Source organism: Pagrus major, chromosome 14, assembly GCF_040436345.1.
Source record: "Pagrus major chromosome 14, Pma_NU_1.0".
Taxonomy (NCBI): Eukaryota; Metazoa; Chordata; class Actinopteri; order Spariformes; family Sparidae; genus Pagrus; species Pagrus major.
In genome coordinates, this window is record NC_133228.1 from 6,307,810 (window position 1) to 6,327,022 (window position 19,213).

A 19,213-nucleotide genomic window follows, 5' to 3' on the forward strand; every position below is an offset into this window, starting at 1 on the left:
TACTATATTTCAGCTACATGCTATTTTACATGCATATTGACAAAACATGACATATCTTTCTTTCTGTGTGGGAATCACTACTGCATGTTATTCTGCATTACTGCATGTTGGCCTGTAGGTGGCGGTGTGCACCTTAATGAAATTTGCAGTCTAGCTTCTATTTAGAAGTACACAGATAAATTAGTTTCAATTAAACATCTGTGACTTATAAGACTGAATACCAAGAAATGTATTTAAAAAAAAACCTGTAACAAACAAATATTCCTTCATGAAGCCTGCTGTATGACATGCCCCCATTTACCTTCTGTGAGACTTGTGATTACATTAAGCAAAGGAAAGACGACATGTCCTCTATTAGTGGTCCTGCATCACTGTGTCCAACTGTTCAGGGTCTACTGGACGCCACGCAGCATACAGACAGAGCAGCTTTTGTCTGATAAATCTTAATAAGCAAGCAGCCAAATTGGAGTCACAAGTATGCACAGTCTGTTGAGAGTTTCAGGCTGCAGGCTTGTGGGGGCTGCAACTTTTCTACCTCTGCTGGACCATAATTCACGTCAAATCATGATCTGAGCTTCAGGGTCTGGGGAAGTATAGGAGTATTCTAAAGCAATATGGAGACCTGGCACTGTTTGCTGCTGCTGTGCTCACTAAGTTTAGTGCTGCCCTCTGGAGAGGCCACGAAAAATGATGATGACATCGACCTTGTCAGCTTTCTGAGAAGTATCTACCCCGGGCTGCTGGTGAGAGACGAGCCGTTCATCATCAACAGAGACTTTGAGATAAACTCCCTGGAGGAGCCGGGACGCCCTGAAGCCCTCTCAATCACAGCACAAACCAAGGACAAACCGCTCAAACAGGATACAAATGAGGCCCCCGGACCTGTGGTGATAACCAAAGATGGCCAGATCAAGGGGGTTACAGTTGATAAGGCCCATATATTCTACGGGATACCGTATGCAGACCCACCTGTTGGGGCTTACCGCTGGAAGCCCCCCAGACCTGTGAGTCAGTGGCCGGGGGTTTATGATGCCTCCTTCCCCAGGGCAGCATGCATGCAGGCCTGCAGCGGACCCATCACTGAGGAGTGTCCTCGAAAAGTAAGGAACATGCATTTCTCACTTATTATCATGTTTTCATGATGTTTAACTTTCAGATGTAATAACACGTTTGGCATTTTTGGTATTCTGGCACAGAGATTCAGATGCTAAATCATCAACATTAACAGCTGACAGCTGTAATAAGGTGTCAGAAAAGGGTGCCAGTCCTCTGAAGCAGATTAGAGTTTTAGTTATAAACCTTTCTCACAGTCAAGTGGCACCATAAATATAGTTGGCAGTGTATGGAGCTAAAAAGCCACCAATACATTTTAGAGTGTGAGCTGATATATGATGGTATTTCAAGAACTGGATTCTGGACTTCAAGGTGGTGCCCATTCATTCCAGTGAAAGCCCCACAAATCTGGTTTGTTCCCACTTTGTGTGGCTCATGTCACATGCACAGTGCTGACTCAAGTGCCAAAGCACTGATTTATATTGAACTAGTTAGTGAACGCTGGTGGCCATTCAATCCAATGAAACTGCTTGCCTGGCGTACACGAAAAAAGTTTTCTAGCTCCTGGGTTTACTTCTTGGTTATGCAGACCACTGAATATGCATGTGTCCTGTTGACAGTTTTACACAAATCTCTTCTATAATGGTGCACTTTGGGGAAAATGCCTTTTGGGCTACAGTGGAATTATTCACTGCAATACCACGAGTGGCCACTGGGCGGTGGTATAAGCAAGAAGTGATCCAGGTTTATAATACATTAATTGGCTGAAACCAGGATTTTAGAAATAAGGAAGCCATGAGTCCAACTTTCCCAATTACACCAAAAAAGCCTCTAAAATTGTATTTCTACTGAAGTATAAAGTTATATTGTAAAGGAAATACTGAATCTTTTATTTATTATTTGTTGTGTAAATAAATCTAATTTAAATATGCATGGGTGTGTAAAATATATGTGTAAAAATACTTAAATCAGCCAATAACTTTTTTTTGTAAAAATGTTGCCCAAGATTTCTAAAAAAAAATCAAAATCTTAAGGGAAAAGGGGGTTCAGTACCATAGTTGACCACTGGGGGGAAAAAAATCACAGTTCATGTTGGAAAAGCATCAGACCTTTAGTTTTCATTTCCAGTTGAAGATATCAGGAATTTCCGACAGCTTAGACTTCACCCACTTGGTAAAAATTACTACAAAGTGTCAACAAATCATGAGAAAAATGGCTTTAAAACCACCATGGCTAACAGTTTCATGCCATCGATTTAGGATATGGAGCTAAACACAGTACAACACTGCAACATATAAAGTTGCTAATGTAAGCTATGTATTTGGTGTGACCAAAAGGCTGGCAGTGGAGGTAGCCATCTTGAAATAATATGTGAATTCAGTCCCAAGCTGGAATAATGAGAGGTTTTCTGGCAAGAAGGCCAACTTGCTGCTCCATGTAAGCTAGCTAACTGGAAAACAAATCAAAGAAGGAACTCTGGTCAAAATATCTGCCTAATAACTAACAAAGTGTGCCACCGACCACCATTTATGTTGGGTTAGCAGGCACAGTAGCTAACAGTAGCTAATTAGCTGGTTATAAGCTAAAGCTAGCTAGTTAGAACCAAATGAAAATTATAATCATGTCTTACATATTTTACCAAGCTTCTTCGTAACGTTACTGAGTCTTAAAAAATAGTGAGTCAATAAACTTCAATTTGTAAATAGAAGTTAAGAAGTTAAATAAAGTTTTGTAATCCTTACAAATGAAATGAGCTTAATGAGATATTAATTTTCAATGACCAAAAACTGAATGAATATTTCCTCTTGTGTCCCTAAAAGATCAGTGAAGACTGTCTCTACCTCAACATCTTCGTCCCTGTGGATGTGAACTTCAGCTCCCCTCTGTGGAGCCCACTTCCTGTCATGGTGTGGATCCATGGTGGGGATTTCATCGCCGGCTCTGCCTCCAAGCCGCTGTACGACGGACGCTTCATCAGTAACTTCACCCACACTGTTGTTGTAAGCGTGGATTACCGACTGGGTGAGAAAGTTTGGTGGTATTTCACTTTTGATAGACCTGTACTAGTGTAATTACCTTATTTCTGTAGCCTACTTACAATTATTGTGTCTCTTCAGAGACTTTTCTAAATTATGCTGTACGTGTAGGGAGAGGGAAGGATGAACTTAAGCACTGCAGTTGGTTTGGTACAGGCAATTAGCAGGCATCTCGTGGAAGCCATTAATCACTTAGCTAAAATAATGGCGGGCTTATTGTAGAGTGCACGCATGTGTGCCTGTGTGTGAGACAGTATGAGGCTGGATAATGTTTGCGTGCCATTATTTTAAATGGCTGTGCCTGTTGGTAATTACTCTGCCTTCCTGCAAGACTGAAAACAGAAGCAGATATATGCGAACGGTAATTTGGAACTCAGTAGAGAAATTAATGTCTTGCTGGAGTCAATTATGTCTCGCTGATCATGTGAACTGATGCGTGGTTTAAGGTGCCTTTGGGTTCCTTGTGTCGGGCAAAGACCCTCATGCCTCAACTACAGGGAATTATGGGATCCTGGACCAGCAGGCGGCTCTTCTTTGGGTCCAGCGGAACATTGCAGTGTTTGGAGGTGATCCTGGCAAGGCAAGCAATATCACACACATACACACTCACATTCACCAAGGCTAATTATCCATAGAGAAGTAATTTGGCGTACTATTTTGAGCACTGTAATTTTCTTACCCAAAATTTGGGAACCACTGGTACAAAATATTGCAGGCATTAATGGTCCCTGATGATGTATTAAATAGCTCTCTTATCCAGAGAAATAACTCAACATCTACTGAATGGATTGAAAGCAAATGTTTTAGAGACATTCATGGTTCCCAGAGGATGAATCCTACTGAATTTGGTGATCCCCTGACTTTTCCTCTAGTCCCATCGTGCCGGTTTTAGTAAACTGTCTCAGCAGCTGTTGATTAGGTTGCTATTAAATTTGGTACAGACATTCATGTTCCACTCAGGATGAACTGCCCAGTATTCTTTTTTATGTCAAAATGCCTTTAAAACTAATGAGATTCCTGTCGTGGTGTGTGGTGCCATTTAGCAAATGCTAGCATGCTAACATACTAAACTAAGATGGGAACATGGTAAGCATTACACCACCTGCTAAACATCAGCATGGTAGCATTGTGATTGTGAACCTATTAGCATGCCGACGTTAGCGTTTAGCTCAAAGCAGTGCAAGACAGCCTCATAGACCTGCTAGCATGGCTGTAGACTGTGGAGTTGTAATATCAATAATATCACACATTATTGGTTGTAGTCTTCTGTCAAACATCCACACCCTCATTGGTCCAAATCAAAAATATAACATCTCACTTCATCCAACAAGAGCTGTGTATTTTCTCCTTGCTGTCCTTCGATATATGTATTTCTGATGTAACCTTGAACAGCATCACAACAATTCCATATGTTTTAAGTACATATATGATGTTGGGTGACATGCCTGGTCTGTGTATGATTTGTTCTTCCATTAGTTCATTCAATCTGGAAAAGAAAGGAAAGGTTTGTCAAGTATTTTTGAAATTGAAAATGAATCTAAATTTAAAGGAATTTAAAGGATCTCCTCAGAAATCATTAAAATGATTGATAGCGTTCCAGTTGTTTCACTCTGGTCCCTTTTCGGTGCACCTGCGGAGAGAAATCCATAAATCCGATAAAATCTCAGTAACAGAAGTAAGACTTTTTGTTCTATTTTATTTGATTACCCACTTCAGCTTTAAACTAGGAAAACACTTTCATTTATCTTTTTAGATGGCCATTTTTTGTCAGTCTTTTGTTTTGTCAGATAAAAGTGAATAATTGACATATTTATCCAATATGGGGACATAAGAAAAATAGGCCAAACTGGTGAATACATTTTCCGGCTATTTTAGCTTCCCTTCGAAATGAAATATATATATAAATGTAACAGTATGTACCGTTAACTGACCTCAACTTAAAGGATTGTGACAGTTTCATTCCAGCAGTAAGAGTTGCCTCATGCTGCTAACATGCAAAGCTGCCCGGTGTGGCTTTTCATACCAAACCTCCGTGCTGTGTTTCCTGTCAGGTGACAATATTTGGGGAGAGCGCAGGAGCTCAGTCAGTGAGTCTTCACCTGATGATCCAGAGCAGCAAGCCTCTGTTTAAACAGGCTGTCCTGCAGAGTCTGCCCTTCTCCATCCCTCTGAAGACCAGGTGAGTCTCAGATACATATTGGTTACCACTGTGTGACTCGTTTGTGCCTGACTGAAGATACAAAATATTATGGAATCAAAGAGCTCTCAGAAGTATATTTCTGAGAGGGGGGGGGGGTATGTGATTTCTTCAGCTGTATTCAAACCGGCTCACGGATTTCAAGCTGAACTGTAATTTTGTTTTTCTCCGACACCTTCCCAGACACGATGCCCTGAAGCTGGGAAAAGACTTTGCTAAACAGACCAACTGCTCTGTGAGCAACATCGTCTGCCTGCTGTCTCTCACTCCGCAGGCCGTCCTGGCTGCCCAGATGAAAACAAGTAGGGCGCCACAAACACCAGCCTACGCTCGCCAAATTTAGAGCAACGCTCAGGGCTGCCTACACAGTTACATAAGAAGGCAGGATACAGTATGTTTATCTGCAGAAAGATGATGAAAAACATTATCTTTATCCTGAGTGCTGTATTGGAAAACAAAATCATGAGCCTCTGAGGGGGCAATTACAGGGATCTCACCGCCTCACAGCGCAAAATGACTGTAATATATCTGAAGGGTTGACAGGATTATTGATCAGTATCACAGACTCGGTCATTACGTCATCAGCTGTTGTTCTGCCCGTCTGAACTCCCTTTCAGGAGCGAAAATCACATGTCACAAGACATTCAGTGTCTTGCATGTCTAACTCAATCTAGTTCATTTAGCCTGACCTTTGGTCAAATTACAAAGCTTCCCCTCTCTGTTCTGAGAATCAGGCTGTATCTTCCGTCTAACTGATGCGTGTTTTGTTCTCAGGTTCCAAGATTGTGAACCCGTTCAGGTTCCTGGAGGTTTTTGAGACGTGGGGTCCGTACATTGATGGAGAGTTGATAAAGGAGCAAGCTGTCACTGCCTTTCTAAAGGGCCACTGGCAGAAGGAGAAGAAAGTGCTGCTGGGTAATGAACACACAAACACAGTACCGTACTGAAAGGGTCAAAAGATGAGATATGGCCAGAATTTTTGTTTAAAACATTCAAAAAATGAACAATACCAACAGAGTGTGAAGAAACAACAGTGTTGATTTTATGTCAAAGATGTCGACACACTGTGTACCAGAGAAGTCTACTGAAGTAATCATGCCAACCAGCTAGCCCCAGCCCGTCCTGTCTCCTAATACCACTTTGTACCACAAGAGGCTGTAGTCCAATAGCCCAGTAGTTTCATCTGGGTGATGTAAAGGCAGGTCGAGCTGAGCCCCTTTGAACGCAGTGACTCGCCCCTGTCATTGGATGTTTTGATGCCAGCAGACTCCCTTCAGCTAATAGGGCCGCTTTGCTCCACGGCTAACGGAGCTGCTTGCTCACAGCAGCTAGTCGCTAAAGCCAAAGATAGCCACAGCAAAGAGTGTACTGAGCAGCAATCAGCAGTTATGCTGCCTCCCATGGTTTTGGAGCTACCTTTGAATTCTGGACATTTCTTACAAAATATACTTTTAAGGATTTATGTCAAATATTTACATTCTTATACCACTTTATACTTTTGAGTCCTATACATTTCACAGTAAAATATTATACTTTTCATGCAATTACTTTATCTCACAGCTGTATTTTGGAAATTTTAGATTAGACATACAAATGCTGTGATGAGCATTGGGCCCAGGTGACGAGGCACACGCATTGCTACAGATCAAACCACCCGAAACAAACAAAAGTTTTCCACTTTCACTAACATTTTCAATGCAGGACTTATATTTGTAATAGAGTACTTTAACAATGTGGTTTGTCTACTTTTACTTCAACAGAATATCTTAACAGTTCTTCAGCCAGTGCTCAAATGGACATTTGCAAAATGTTGTCCAGATCTTGACCTAAAGATCTCTAATGTATCAATTTGCACGAATTCTATGAATCCACTAAAAACACACATTTATCTGCTAAAATTCATGCATTAAATACTTCAAACACCCACCACACAGCCCCGAGCACCTGCAAAGAAAAGAGAGAAGTAAAATGACATCATCTCATCCTCATGTCTGTTTTTACACAAATTACCATTACAATCAGTTTATTTTGGCGTTACTGTGCCTGCAGAGTAACCTCTGACCAATCTGGCAATCTCTCAGCTGTTTGCTTTCCCCTGGACTCCCTTTGGTTCTTGTTACAACACAATTTAATGTGAGAATTCCCAAGATCATAGCAACGCTGAAGGCAATGTTTACTGTACAAAACAAACAAACTAATACATTTTTTATAGGATATTAAGAAGCCCTGTGAATCAAGGTGAAAACTGAAGCCTGATGACATGTTGAAGAAGGATTTTTAGACTCGAAGACAGTCAGCAGACAGACAGGTTGTGAGTAGCAAGACAGCTAGAGGCAACATGGAAGTCTACTTGTTTGTATGCAGTGAGGCTCCGTTTTCTGTCCTGCAGGTACGACCTCAGAAGAGGGAGTGATCTTTGTGTACGCCGTCTTCAACAAGCCCGTCTCTGCAGTGGAGAGCACCGTGTACATCACAGCCATCTTTAAACAACATGCTCTGAGGATCCTGCACAAGTACCTGCCCCTGTACAGGGACGCCGACCGCAGGGACATGCTCGCTCAGGTAAGAGGAGCTCACTTCACAGTCTGTTCAGTTTTCAGCATTGCAGCTGATATATAGCCACATAAGCTGTAACTCACAGTTCAGTTAGAGCTTTTATTATTTCCAGGAATAATCTTGTTTGTCAAGTTGTTTGTCAAATCAAACCGCAGGGGGGTAAAGAGAAAGAACATTTAATCTAGTCATGACATCATCAGAACATCTTGGATTATTTATTCGTGTAAAAGGCAAGCTAATGCTGCGTACCGGTGGAGGACAAATTACACTCATCGACTACTGAGTACCACTGACATTTAAAACAATGAATGAGGAATCTAATTCATCCCACTGAAAGCTGAGTGGCCTACTGAGCCTAATATATTGAAAAAGTGTGTCCTGCTTCTACATACACACACACAAATGACACAAAAAATATCTGATAATGGTTCTTGGTAGCATTTAAGTATTGATTCATGCAGGTAATTTCAATTGTCTGTCTAATAAATGAATAAATACAAATCAAATCATTTTTAGCCATGCTAGCAAATGGAATGTACAGTCAGTTGTTCAGTCATTCATATTTCACAAGATGTATTGTATTAACTTTGGTGATAGCCTGACTTCTCCTCAAGCACCGCCATTATATGAAGAATTCACCTTTTCCAATACTTTGATGTAAGTCCAATGACATTTCTAATAGTCTCAATTACAGGCCGACTTTGTGTTTAGTGCTAATCAGCAAACATTAGCACTCTAACATACCGAATGAGGTATAAACATGGTAGACCATAGCTGCTAAACATTTTAACACTGTTATTGTGAGTATTCCCATCACTAGAACATTAAGATGGGGACTGATTTGTACCATATGTACAGGCTATGCATCGGAAAATCAAAAGACAAATGTTTCAAACAAATTGAACATTTGTTTCATTTGTGTTCGACCACGTTTAAAGTGTTAATAGCTGATCCTAATGGTCACGCAGAAAACAAAGTGTAAAGCCAGCTGTCATATCCTCCTGGCTCCATTACACTCTCCTCAAGAACTCTGTGTCTTTTGTAGTCACGACGTGATGAATAATGCAAATGAAGATGAGTGAAGAACAGCACGCACTACCTGACAGTTTGGTCCTCTAATGGTGGTGCACACATAAAAAGTGACAGACGCTGTTGTGTGAAGACAGAAAAAAAGATTATTCAGAGAAAAGTTCTAAGCTTTTGTAATTTCATACTTCTATAAACTTTGCAAACTTGTTTTGAGTCTCTTTTCGTGGTTTTGCTCTTCTTTTGCCATTTTAGCGGTTTGGCTCTAGCCATAGCAATGTCAGTCTGTTTGTTAGTCTGTCTTCCACTTCGGTCCAGACATTCATGGTCCCAGAAATGAATGCTTAGACTTAAGTGATTCTCTAGCTTTTCATTTAGTGCCAGATTTACACTTTAAAAGTTTCCAAGGTTAGAGTTTCCACTTATTATGTGAGATATCTCATTGTGTATTCGATAGATTGTACAAAATTATGTTGATGTTTATGACACCCAGACCAGGAATGATAATGATTTTGTTGATCCTTTTTCTCTGGCACTATACCAAATATCTGCAAAAACTAATGGCATTCCTATCAGCCTCAGCTGATTATTTAGTGATAATTAGCTATTGTTAGCATGCTAACATGCTGAACTTTGATAATGAACATGGTAAACATCATACCTTCTTATTATCAGCCTGTTATCCTTGTCCTAATGCTACATTGTTAATTTGTGCATGACATTCCAACATTTTGACATATTTCAATTTTCCATTATCCCTTATACTTTGATGCCATATAATGTCCAGCGACGAAGTTGTTGAACTCCTTATTGCTCCTCTAATATTAGTGCAGACTGGCAGGGTAGCAGCATGGGTTGCTAATGTTAGCCTTAAAGCACTGCTAGTGGCCAGGTAATGAAACTGCGTTCTTTTTTGTCTAATGACTTGACTGGTGGTGTGAAGTCGTGAAAGAACGAGCATCCATGCAGAAATCACCACAGCTGAAAATAGTATAGCCTATTGGCAATGTCTTGTCACTAAACCACTACTACTTGCAACTCTGTTCTGAGGGGCAAGGGCCATATGGAAAAACAAGGGTTAGAGGTAAAAATTGGAAAGGGGATGTAACATAGTCTTGCTTATGATTCGGTTTTATCACAGTGTGTTTATGTTTCCAGTTTTCACAAAGCTGTAAGAATACAGAGACATGGCTCACAATGACACAGAAGGAGAAGAAAGCCTCCAGCGGTTTCCTCTCAGGCTGTTTGCTGCACCTGCAAGGTGGCAGCCTCAGGGAGCTACAGGGGGTCAGGAGGTGACACTCTGGGATATATTTAGTGTTCAGTCAGTTTACGGTGCAGTAGGGAGACAGTGCGGTCACAACTATAGCTGCCCCTCCACATACACCTCCTGCAGCTCTTTATAGAGGACCAGACTTTGTCTTGTTAGGAAACAGAGGAAGCCTTCTTTATAGTCGTTGCACTCGCTATGTCAAAATCATTGTTGTTCCATTTGTGCAGAGGAAGTGTTTTCCCCCCTTGTTGTATAAATATGAATTATGTATGAACTCCCAGCTTCCACTCAAACATACTGTATTTTGTGATCAAGTGCAGCTGATTTGTCAGACAGACGTGAGCAAGAACAATAAATAGCAGTGATTGAAAATCTTGAGACTTTGAGACTGAAGGGTAATTCTCAAAAGTCTTAAGCAGACTGTCAGCTGGTTTCCAGCTAGCCTGCATTTTGACAGTAATATCTAATTGTAGAACACTAACAAGTGTTGTAGCTTGTGCAGAAAAAGCAAAAAATTAGTCTGCATTAACACCGTAAGCTGGATTTCCAGAGCTTTATTCTCTTCCATATTTTCCTCAAGCTCAGACTGAAACGTGAACGCTCAGACACAGTCCTCACACACACACTCAAACACGCACATGCATCAATAACCACCCATTCGGTGGCTTTGCCAGGTGGGCAGCCATGCATGGATCGATGTCCCACCCAGCCGGAGCTTGATGTGTAACGAGGACCCAGCTGTCTTCTCAGCTCCCTCCAGATTCTCCACGTCTAACGAGTCTGATGGGGAATTGAAAACAATTGTTCTCTTCTGCTGCTGTGATTGGTTGGTTAAAAAAAAGTCACATTTTCTCGAGAACAGGGTATTTAAGGAAAGACTTTAGAACCATTATCCCCATCAGACTTTACAGGCTTCAGCGTTGCTCCTTAGCTCCACAAACACAGCTCCAATCATTTACCCACAGAGGGAGCTACAACTCCAGTTTTTCTCAGTCTGACCCCAAGACAGAGCCCAGATTTTCATTTCTCCTCCATCAATTTGTATGTGTGAAGCATGTGGACCAACTGGAGTCAGGGAGTTTGTCTGTTTGAGATGCAGCCTGTCTGCTCCCACTAAGAAGCAACTCGTCTCTCATTAACATGTACAGTGACAGGAGGGATCAGCTGAGGAATCACAGATGAAGTACAAGGCAGAGAGGGCTGGCTGAGGAGGAAAAACTGACTTGGCGACCTGACAGCCCATTTGTATTAATGAGGGTACACTAAATATTAGAGACACTTCTCAGTATAATGTATGATATACAATACAAAATCACCACAAACTACAGCCTGAACATTTTTAATTCCATTAATGTAGAATTCATTGATGGCCTGTTGTATTAGATTGGCAACTAGGTGTAATATTAAACCAATTTTACATTTTAATATATATTTTAAGCAGTTTTTTAGTAAGACCGATGGGTCTTATGACTTTTCATATTGTGAAAGGTGTTAAGTCATAGTAACCCACTGACTGTGCCAACACATCCTCATAGCTGAACAACTGAATAGGTCGATTGCCAGTGACTCCCAAAACACCAGTGACAGGTGTACGGTGACGTTGTCCTATGGGTGCATTTTAGTTACGTTTAAGCATGAAAACTACTTGGTTAGGTTTAGGGAAACATTGTGGATTGGGTTAAAATAACTATTTTACTTACGCATCTTCAATTACGAACGTGTATATGTTACATGTGGAATTTTTGTTACGTTGTATGTGACTTCAATAAGTTTGTAAGTTAAAATAGCTCACCGTTAACTTTTGGTTTCACTCTAGACATGAGCTGCGGTCTCCTTGGTGAAAGTCCTGAGCTTGTTTGTCCACCCCGACCTCCTCCTTATGTGGACTTGGTTGCTCCTCATACTATTTCACCTTACTTCCTCCTTTGCTGCTGTAATAATTACTATGGCCAGTAGAGGTCTCTGCCAAACAGGAAATTTTAATATGGATTATAATAAGCTCCTTTCACAGTTGATCTCAACTTTTCTGCTGGGGACAGTCTGGATTTTGCAGTTCCTCTCAGGTCTACACAGTGTTTTTGCATCTTTCAGTTAATTGGTTTGGTTTTACTAACCACTGCTTTTTCAGTTTAGACAAACTGCTCTCATGAACCTGGTTTCCAACTGTAGCAGGAAGCTGTTTTCAGGCACACCCCCCCCCCCCCCCCCCCTCAAAAAAAAAAAAAAAAAGATTGGATAAATCAAATGTACACTGCCTTTGGCTTCCAAAATTGAACATTTTGAGAGGAAGAGTATTCTCCCTTTTATAGCAGCTAGGTCGAGGTAGTTCAGGTGACTATATGAGGTTAATTCATCAGTCCTACTGTCACAGAGATTACTGACAGTAATCTCTAGAGCCACAGTATATGTTTATAAGACTATAAGACTATTCTGTGACCTCGCTGCATCATTCATTTGAATTTTTTTAATGTTTTCTTTGCAATTGAGATGTTAGGAGAAAAGCAGCTAAGTCTTCATCGTGTTGTCTTCACTCTCAACAACCTCACCAGGATCTGAAACCAAATACAGTTCATCAGGTATCTCTATGGCTGCCACAACCTACGACGCAGCCGTGACGGCTTAATGCACGCCTATGAATCAGTCATAACTGACAGCAGTAGCCACAACAACCAGTAACATCAGTTTCAGCTTAGTGTCACATAGCCAGACCTTTCTCTGGAGTGCTGTGTCATCGCTGGAGAAAGGTCTAGCTGCACCAATTCTAATTCTTGTATGGGGGTAATGGGTGTTTACATTCGTACCGTTAGCGACCAGGTTAGGATAACCTGCCATCTTCAGTGTGTAGGCTGCTAGCTCGGAGGTTATACCGTTATTTACTGTAGAGAAGGGGATTCTGAAAACGGTAACGCGCAGATAGCCGAATAGAGGAGAATGCTGACTGAAATAATTGTCCGATGGCAGGCTTATGCTAATCTAATTCAAGCACATGAATTCATCATTATTGATCATGGGTTACTCACTTTTTCAACATAACTGCCAACTAAATTCTGCTCATCTTTTACTGTATTCATACATTTTGCTTTATTACAGTGCAGTATGTCGTGCGTTCAAGGTTTCATCCTTGAGTTTATAGCAGTGAAAATGGCTCGTGATGACACAGTCAGGGAAGAAAGCCTCGAGCACTTTTCTCTCAGTAATTTTGATGCAAAGTGCAAGGTGGCAGCCTCAGGGAGCCACAGGGGGTCAGGAGGTGACACTCCTGGACATATTTAGTATTCAGTCACAGTTTATGGTGCAGTAGGGAGACAGTGGAGTCACAACCATAGCCGGCCCCTCCACATGCACACACACACCTCCTGCATCTCTTCATAAAGGGCACCTCTCCAGAGGACTGAGGGGGCCAGCACAAATGTCAAACAGTCCGTCATGCAGCAGGCTGATGTGGAGAGCTCAGTGTTATGCATTTTGTAGCATTTACAGGTTTTTGTGTATTTTCTCTGCATTACACAGACCAAGTATCTCTGATCACATACAAAACAAAACAAAAATGATCATCTTCTATCATGATCAGACAGACACAGCTGTCTGAGTACTTTGGTGAAATGTCTTTTACAGAATGAAAAACACTTCTGTTGTGATAATAGCTAAGAGCCAATGAGAGTGACACTCAACAACTTTCTTTTGTTACCAAGAGAACTCAGTCGCTGACGAGCTCATCAACAGTTTGTGAAGTGCTGCCAGCAATAAGAGATTCAGTGAGTAATTCCAGTGAAGAGGGAGTCATGTCTGCCAGACTACTTGTTACTGAGAACAACAAATTGATTAGCTTTTTTTTGTTAACAGAGGTGATGCAAAGTGGTGCAGTTTTTGAAAAAATTACAAAAAACAAAAATTGTTCCACCTTGTTCACCAGTGGGGCAGTGAAGTTGTTCTCTACAGCAACATTTCAAATCAATTCCACATAACACCTGAAATGTGTCCATATGCAACAAAATGAATTACCATCATTCAGCTGAAGGGTACAGCTCTAGTTTGTTTAGACACTAAAATTATGTGGTTAGGTTTAGACACTAAAACTACTTGGTTAGGTTTAGGCACTAAGACTACTTGGTTAGGTTTAGGCACTAAAACTACTTGGTTAGGTTTAGGCACTAAGACTACTTGGTTAGGTTTAGGCACTAAAACTACTTGGTTAGGTTTAGACACTAAAACTACTTGGTTAGGTTTAGGCACTAAAACTACTTGGTTAGGTTTAGACACTAAAACTACTTGGTTAGGTTTAGACACTAAAACTACTTGGTTAGGTTTAGACACTAAAACTACTTGGTTAGGTTTAGGCACTAAAACTACTTGGTTAGGTTTAGACACTAAAACTACTTGGTTAGGTTTAGACACTAAAACTACTTGGTTAGGTTTAGACACTAAAACTACTTGGTTAGGTTTAGACACTAAAACTACTTGGTTAGGTTTAGACACTAAAACTACTTGGTTAGGTTTAGGCACTAAAACTACTTGGTTAGGTTTACGCACTAAAACTACTTGGTTAGGTTTAGACACTAAAACTACTTGGTTAGGTTTAGACACTAAAACTACTTGGTTAGGTTTAGACACTAAAGCTACTTGGTTAGGTTTAGACACTAAAACTACTTGGTTAGGTTTAGACACTAAAACTACTTGGTTAGGTTTAGACACTAAAACTACTTGGTTAGGTTTAGGCACTAAAACTACTTGGTTAGGTTTAGGCACTAAAGCTACTTGGTTAGGTTTAGACACTAAAACTACTTGGTTAGGGTTAGACACTAAAACTACTTGGTTAGGTTTAGACACTAAAGCTACTTGGTTAGGTTTAGACACTAAAACTACTTGGTTAGGTTTAGGCACTAAAACTACTTGGTTAGGGTTAGACACTAAAACTACTTCGGTCTTGGAAGACATTGTGATCTTGTTTAAAATAATGTTTCATCCTCATTCCTCCCTGTTCAGAATTGTGTTGCTCTTTAAACTACTTCAGTTGACTTTCTCCTCTGCTGCCGTGAAATTACAATGGCCACTGGAGACCATTGCTGCTGAACAAGAATCATAAATAAGGGTTGTAATAAGCAGCTTTCACAGTCAACCTATATGGTCGTTTTTCTAATGAGGATGTGCTGGATCCACAATAGAAAAAGCTAATAGCTAAAATATATAGGAGAATGTAAATATGGGCTGTATTGTAGCCTCAAGATTTTAGAGTGTGCCCAACTGCTCGAAAAAAATCAGCGACAGGGCTTCACCTAATGCAGTGATGCAGTGGTTAGCAGAAAGGTTCTGGGTTTGAAACTGCCGGCTGGCTGGGGTCTTCCTGTGTTGAGTTTACATGTTCTCCCTGTGCCTGCTTGGATTTTCTGGGTCCTCCTGCTTCCTGCCACAGTCCATAGAAATACAGGTTAGGTTAAATGGTGACTCCATGTTGTGCATGAATATGAGCGTGTTTCTATTTATCAACCCTGTAATTGACTGGAGATGTATCCAGGGTGTACCCCACCCGTCAGCCAGTGTTAGCTGGCATTAGTTCTGGCTCCCTGCAACCCTTGTAGTGTAAGTGGGTACCGGTGATGAATGGATCACAAGTGCCACCACAAAGGCCATACATTGTTTGACAACTACATTTCTAGCTTTATTCAGGTGTCAGATGTGGCTGGAGGTCAATTGCATCTGTTAAAGCTGCTTGTTGAAGTTGATGTGTGGCACGGTGTACAATTGCACGGTGGCTGTCTGACATTGAGGTTAAGGTGCCCAACAACAGAAACAGATAAGGTACACAAGCCTTATCCACACATTGAAATTAAGGACTGAAAACACAATTTTCATTTATTGCAATATTAAAACGATATGACCACATTTCAGCGGTAGAACTAACTCAATGACTAAACCTTGTTTGTATTTGCCCCTGAGAAATCAAATGCTTTGTGATATGTATGCTGTTAAACTGTTGTTTCAGCAGATTATTTCTTTCATAGTCTAGACTTTACTACAGTTAGTTATGAAAAAGAGAGAGGTGTGGAGGAAAATACAGTGAAGGGGCAAACTGGTTGAAAAGATGTAGGGATGAAGGAGAGAACATAGGAGGACACAAAGTGACCAGAGGAAACGTTTATTTCCAGAACACTATAATTGAATACATGGTACACATTACACATCATTTCTACCCACATTTTAGTGTGTGTGTCTGTGTGTGTTTGAGCCATGACTATCAATGTTCTGGTACAGTGTGTGCCTGTTTCTTGTGAATACATTTGTGCTTGTGCCTGTTTGAAACAAACAAATCTGTGTGAGAGGATAAGAAAAAGTGAATCTGTGTGAGTGTCTGTCCATCAGCTTCCTACAGTCAGCCTGTTTGTTTCCAGGTGTCAGATGTGGGGCTGTGTGGGCGCAGGTTGTGTGCTGCTGAAAAAGACACACCGGTTTCCAGGTAACAGGCAGAAGAAGATGGTCCACCTTCATTTTCTTCTTTTTGCTTCCATTAAGCCGAGAGGGAACAATAGTTTTCGCTGCTCTGCTCCATCCCGTCTCTTTTGTAGGTGTCACGCTAATTAGTTTAATTCATTTCCTTTTCTACAAAAAACACTTGCGAAACTGGAAGATACTCTGTGAAGAATAAACCTTCAACAATAACGAACACTTGCAAAGCAGCTTTAAATTGTATTTTCCGGGTTTCATGGTCCATAGAATTATCTGAATGCAGTGCTGGTTAGTTATCTACGAGCTGGATCAGCACCAATATGTGATCCAGTGATCCTGAGGCCAAGGACGGTCTTTTGTCCACAAAACTGTACTCAGATTGGCTCACTGTTTTTGTTTGTCATGATTAAAAGGAACACTGAAAGGAAAATAGTATCCTGTGTAAAGCCATGATTGCTGTCGGTATGCTGTGAGTCACATCTGTCTAAGAAGAGTAATGATTAAGGACAACGCAGGCATATGAGGCCTTAATTAGCCTTCTGTCTCACACCAGCAGCTCTGTTAGGCCCTTACTAAGTGGTGTTTTGAGCAAAATGCAAAAGTCAGCATATTAATATGCTTAGCATGCATGCTAACACACAGCAGCAAGTAGCACAAAATTCTAAGTACAGCTGGAGCTAATGGGATTGCCATTAGTTGTGCAGGTATTTCATCTAAACCAAAGTATTGGACCTGATGATGGCACGAGATGAGAAGTCGTGATTAAAAGTCATCCTGAGGGGAACATGAATGTCTGCTCCAAATTTAATTGCAAGCCATCCAATGGCTATAAAGACATTTCCCCCAGAACTCAGTTTCATTTGCTCTGGCAGATGTGTCTGGTCCCCCTCCCATTCAGACAGATCTCCCTGCGGCTTGGTTTGTGTTGGGCCCAAAAAAAACCAAACAGTTTATCTAATATGGGGCGGGTTTGATACAATGACTGACAGAGGATTATCACCAACATGTACGCTGCTCTGATTGGTTATATGTCTATCCAGTTGTGTCCAGTCTGCAGGTCTGTCCACGCTCATAAAACTCTAAAACTATCAAACTGTGCAGTGCTGATCAAATATCAATCAAGATTCTTGGATCAAGAAGTGAATCAAGAAAGCCAGGCTAATGTATGTCCGTAAGAAATTCCGTGCCCATTCACCGAGCACACACTGAGATATTTCACTGAATAACTTTGATCCACCGGTGGTTCTAGAGGAACAGTCAGGGGCTTACCAAAGTTATAAAGATTCATAATTTGAGCACAGTGAATATCTCTACCAAATGTCATTGCAGTCTGTTCAATAGTTGTGACATTTCACTGCAAACACCAAGGTCAACCTGAAGGTGTCACTAGAGGAAAAGTCAGTAGGATTCAACCTCTGGGGACCATGAATGCCTGTACAAAATGGCATGGCATTCCAAAAGGTGTCTGGTTTTAGAGACTGGTCTAGTCTTGATCAACAGAATGTTTTCTGAACAGCTGCTCTCTTTCTTCCCTCTACCCAGATCGTCACCGACTACATCTTCCTGTGTCCATCAAGGAGGTCGGCGCGTGCTGGCACAGCAGCGGGCAGCGGGGTGTGGATGTACGTGTTCGACCACGTGGCATCAGACCCTCGGGTGTGGTCAGGTCTGACTTTCTGCTACCAGCACGCCTGCCACGGCGCCGAGCTGCCTTTTCTCTTTGACTCGTCCTCAGTGGCCAACTTCACCATGACGCTCTCAGAGAAGCTGCTGTCCAATCGGATGCTGTGCTACTGGGGTGCCTTTGCCCACACTGGCGACCCCTCCTCACGGGCCCAACAGACGACTTTCTGCCGAGAGCAGCGGCTGCCCGTTTGGCCGCGCTACTCTGACAACAGCGGCTGGCTGGTTATGAACCTGACAGTGCGTTCACATGCGCAAGTAGGAACAAGGAGCCATATATGTGACTTCTGGGACAAACTGGGCATCTACTAGTGAGGAGGCAGGCCAGACGGGGAGGTGTTGGGTTTGCTTTGCATTGAAGTGTCATCAATAAATGCTGTTCTCGCTTCTGGGAAAGTCAGTTGCAAATTCTCGCATTGTAATGTGGCTGTGTTTATCTCAAATTATACATTCAATTCATATCAATATGAACTTTTAGGAAATCGCTACCACGCAGCAATTATTTCAATAAATATTCAGCTTTTAAAAGAAAATGTTGTTTCTATGTTGGAGTTCCTGATAAGTTTTTAGATCAAAACCTTCATTAGACCTGTTAAATAAGCAAATACAAAGTCTGTGTGTGTTGTCAGCTAACTTGCTACTAGCTGTTTGTGGTGGATAAGTGCACACAAAGTGCTCCAGAATCACAATTTGTACAAAAAAAAAAGCATGACAAAAGCTTTTGTCCCACTCAACCTGAACACACCATTGGAGTGCACCCACTGTCAGAGTCTCGGAAGATTCTTTCTATGAGACAATGCAGCACAAAGAATTTAAGATGTGGTGGGACTTTAGTTATAGCTATTGGCACAAGCGATAAAATGGAGATTAAAATTAACCAAAAAATGTGAAAATCTTACTGTCACTCACTGTGAAAGGCTCTGTTTCCTGTATCAAACAGCACCTGTC

The 19,213-nt window shown here is 41.3% G+C and overlaps 1 protein-coding gene across 1 annotated transcript; it reads left to right on the top strand.

The window, feature by feature from the left end:
- The first annotated feature begins 614 nt into the window (after window positions 1-614).
- LOC141008685 (cAMP-regulated D2 protein) lies at window positions 615-18,577 on the top strand. The gene is made up of 8 exons (XM_073481134.1): window positions 615-1,100; window positions 2,874-3,075; window positions 3,536-3,669; window positions 5,141-5,268; window positions 5,470-5,588; window positions 6,061-6,201; window positions 7,676-7,848; window positions 18,125-18,577. The coding sequence occupies exons 1-8, from the start codon at window positions 615-617 to the stop codon at window positions 18,575-18,577; spliced, it is 1,836 nt and encodes a 611-aa protein (XP_073337235.1).
- The last annotated feature ends 636 nt before the right edge of the window (window positions 18,578-19,213 follow it).